Source organism: Rhagoletis zephyria, unplaced genomic scaffold, assembly GCF_001687245.7.
Source record: "Rhagoletis zephyria isolate East Lansing unplaced genomic scaffold, Rhagoletis_zephyria_1.1 Rzeph_scaffold_00081, whole genome shotgun sequence".
Taxonomy (NCBI): Eukaryota; Metazoa; Arthropoda; class Insecta; order Diptera; family Tephritidae; genus Rhagoletis; species Rhagoletis zephyria.
The window spans coordinates 127,349-130,529 of NW_016157165.1; the positions used below are offsets into that span (position 1 = coordinate 127,349).

At 42.0% G+C, this 3,181-nt stretch overlaps 2 protein-coding genes across 4 annotated transcripts in view; both read left to right on the top strand.

Annotated features, from left to right (window-relative positions):
• LOC108373499 (uncharacterized) overlaps nt 1-1,802 on the top strand; it is an 8,868-nt gene extending 7,066 nt beyond the window's left edge. For both annotated transcript variants that reach the window (XM_017629398.1, XM_017629401.1), the window contains exon 2: nt 658-1,802. In XM_017629398.1, coding sequence (XP_017484887.1) covers nt 658-1,281 — 624 coding nt within the window. In that variant the 3' untranslated portion in view covers nt 1,282-1,802. The remainder of the gene's footprint in view (nt 1-657) is intronic.
• The window catches only part of bru1 (bruno 1), a 518,099-nt gene that overhangs the window by 113,968 nt on the left and 400,950 nt on the right, over nt 1-3,181 (top strand). The window lies entirely within an intron of this gene.

Genomic DNA, 3,181 nt, shown 5'->3' on the forward strand with positions numbered 1-3,181 from the left:
AGTTACTAAAATATCGCAGTTTTCGTATTTCTGGAAATTACCGTTATATGGGAAGTGAGCGTGGTTACTGTCCGATTTCGCCCATTTTCAATACCAACCTACCTTGGATTAACAGAAACCTACACACCACATTTCGTTGAGATATCTAAATTTTTGCTCGAGTTATCGTGTACACGGACGGACGGATAGACGGACAGACGGACGGACAGACAGACATGGCTTAATCGATTTCTCTATTCATTCTGAGCATATATGTATACATTTGTCTATATCTATCTCGATTCGTTTTGGCTGTTACAAACAACCTTTATGTGAACAAAATTAATATACCCTTGTGCACAAGTGCGCTCGGGTATAAAAATATGCCCGTTGCCCACGGGTGACGCCCCTCTGACTTCTCCAAATGCGCACTAATTAAAACCTTTAATCACTCCCATTCTCAAATGAATTTAATAATCTCTATTTTTGAATAAATATTCTAACACCGAGCACTAGTTAAATACACTAACACTTGTGCCAACAAATTTAATTGTACTTATGTATTTATGAATAAATACTCTAATCCCACGTTTCTAATCCCACGTTTCTAATCCCACGTTTCTCCAATTGTCATGTAGACTCCCCACTAATAGTCTACCTCTAACGGCCTACTTGCAGATGGAAACTGGCAGTAGCAGTACCGTCCCGACAGTTGTACCTCGCAGTAGCAGCGGCGTTCCGACACCGGCACTTCGCCACGTGAAAACACCGCAGCCAGAGAGCATGATGGTCGACCAGGTTCCAGAGTCGCAGCCCGAGGACGAGGGAGCGGACTTCCAGCGATGCCGCTTGTGTGCGCGTCATCACGCCCTGCGTGTGTGCCAGGCATTCCGCGCAATGCAGCCAGCGCAACGGTATTTGATCGCCTGTGCACATCACTTCTGCACAAACTGCCTGGCATTATCACACCACAGCAGCGAATGCCTCTCCGTGGGCGTATGCAAGCTTTGCGGCCAGCGCCACCATACCCTGCTTCATCGCAAGTCTGCTCATTCAAAGCTTCCGCCACCGCACTCAGCACCAGCTCCGCGTAGAATCGAAGCCAACCGTTCGCACCGGCGACGCCGCTATAACGTCACGCGTAACGCGAACCAGAAATCTAAGCAACTCCAGCACGCGCGCATCGTCAAGCGCACCGCAAATAAAGTGCGTAACATGGCAGGTAGAGGCAAGGCGACACGGATGCTAGTCAAGGAGGCGATCCGTAAACTAAGGGAGCTAGAGAGCAGCTTATCCGCTTAGCGCGTCTACGGGCGGCAGGATGGTTAAACGAGCGACGCATGCCGTTTAACCGTCGCAACCATGAACTACTTTTAAAACTGAATTGCTTTAGAATTGTTACCTACTTATATATTGTATCTTTTGCCTTGAATTATCTAACGTGTATCTACATACATATTGTATCTTTTGCCTTTGAATTACTTAACTTGTATCTACCTACATACATATTGTATATTTTGTCATTGAATTGCCTAACTTGAAAAAACATTGTAATTAGTGAATACCATGAATTGTAAAATTTGAAGTATTTTATGAATTTGCGTGGTTGGCAACGCGCGTAGGTAAAGCAGCGCGCAGCTGACATTTTAGGTTGACAAAATGTCAACAAAAGAAAAAGTAGATACACACTTATATTTTTCAATCACACAGCCGAGCGGTCATCTCATTGTAAAAGAAATTCGCAAATCGTTGAATATTAATTAAAGACTTGTTTTAAAATCAAAATTCGCAGTTTTTCCTTTGTTCAACTAAAGTGCATTTGAGTTCGCAAATTATATACACAGATTTCGAACAGTGCCACACTCGGTTGTCTTGTTTCGGGAAACCTCCTTTTTATCTGAGTGCCTTTTGCCGGTTCCGCGATAAGTTCGCCACATCGCATCGTACTCCAGGTTCATAGTCATCGTCCCCTGCGCTTCCCGCCACATCTTGCACCAGGAGCGTTTTAACGTCTTCCACCGGGAGACACTACCGCGCAAATCTACATCCGTCGGCGTCCAGTGTGACGAGCCCGCAAAACACCATCCACGCTACGTCCTTGCCGTTGCCATTTACGTCGCCACCACCACCCGGATCTGTATCCGTAACCACCAGCCGTCGTTTCCAACGCCCACTACAAAGCCACCCCCCGGATCTGTACCCACAATAACCAACCGTCGTTTCCAGCGCCCACTGCAAAGCCAGCAGCGCGAGAATTCCCACACGCATCAAGCGTGTGCCTACCGTCAAACAAAAGAGTATTAAGAAATATTAAGTTTGAGCATTTATAACATTAAAGAAGGTTTTCACATGCGTAAAAAGTTATACTCAAATTATTTAATAAGTCAAATGAATTATTAAAGTATGGGTATAAGTCGACATGGGTTAAACATTATTTTTTCTGAACTTTATTTAAGAGAGTTGCCATATGTATTATAAATTAATTTCAACTTGAATTAAGGGAATCAGATATACAATTTAAATATGTATGTCAATCGAAAAAGGTTTGATAAGGTTTTGGGTTTCACATATTTTAAATAGGGTTACCAACTGTTCTAAATTATAATTTAATAAAAGTACGCATAGGAGCGTTGTCACGTATTTAAAAAATCATATTTAACTTAATTCATCTGGCACATGAAATATGTAGTTATCACAATATCAGACGCAAGAGTTTTTTTTTATTTCTTAACAATGTTTAGGAGGGTTGCCAGTTGTTTCAGAAGTCTTAGCTAACTTATGCGCAAATCAAGATGAAGATAACGCGAAGACGAGCACAAACACGAAGAAGAATACTAATACGGGACCTAGGCTAATATAAAAAGTAATACAAATTTCTGCGGTATGAAAGGAAATAAAAATGAATCAAATTAGTGATACATGTCATGGCATGCATCTATTTATAAGCTGGTGGTACATATCAGGGTTGATGCGAATATTCGGATTCGCAATCGCAACCGCGGAGCTTCCGCATTAATTTTAACATTCGCATTCGCTTTCGCATTCGCAATAACACTGGTCGACAGCCAAAATTTACCAGAGACGCCGTTATGAAATTCGTATGTAAAATCACCCCCTGATTCCGAAAATCAAGGTTATTTTTAATTTTATGGTACCGTTTTTGAGATATTTGCAATTTACCGTTTTTGCAAAAAAAAAAAAA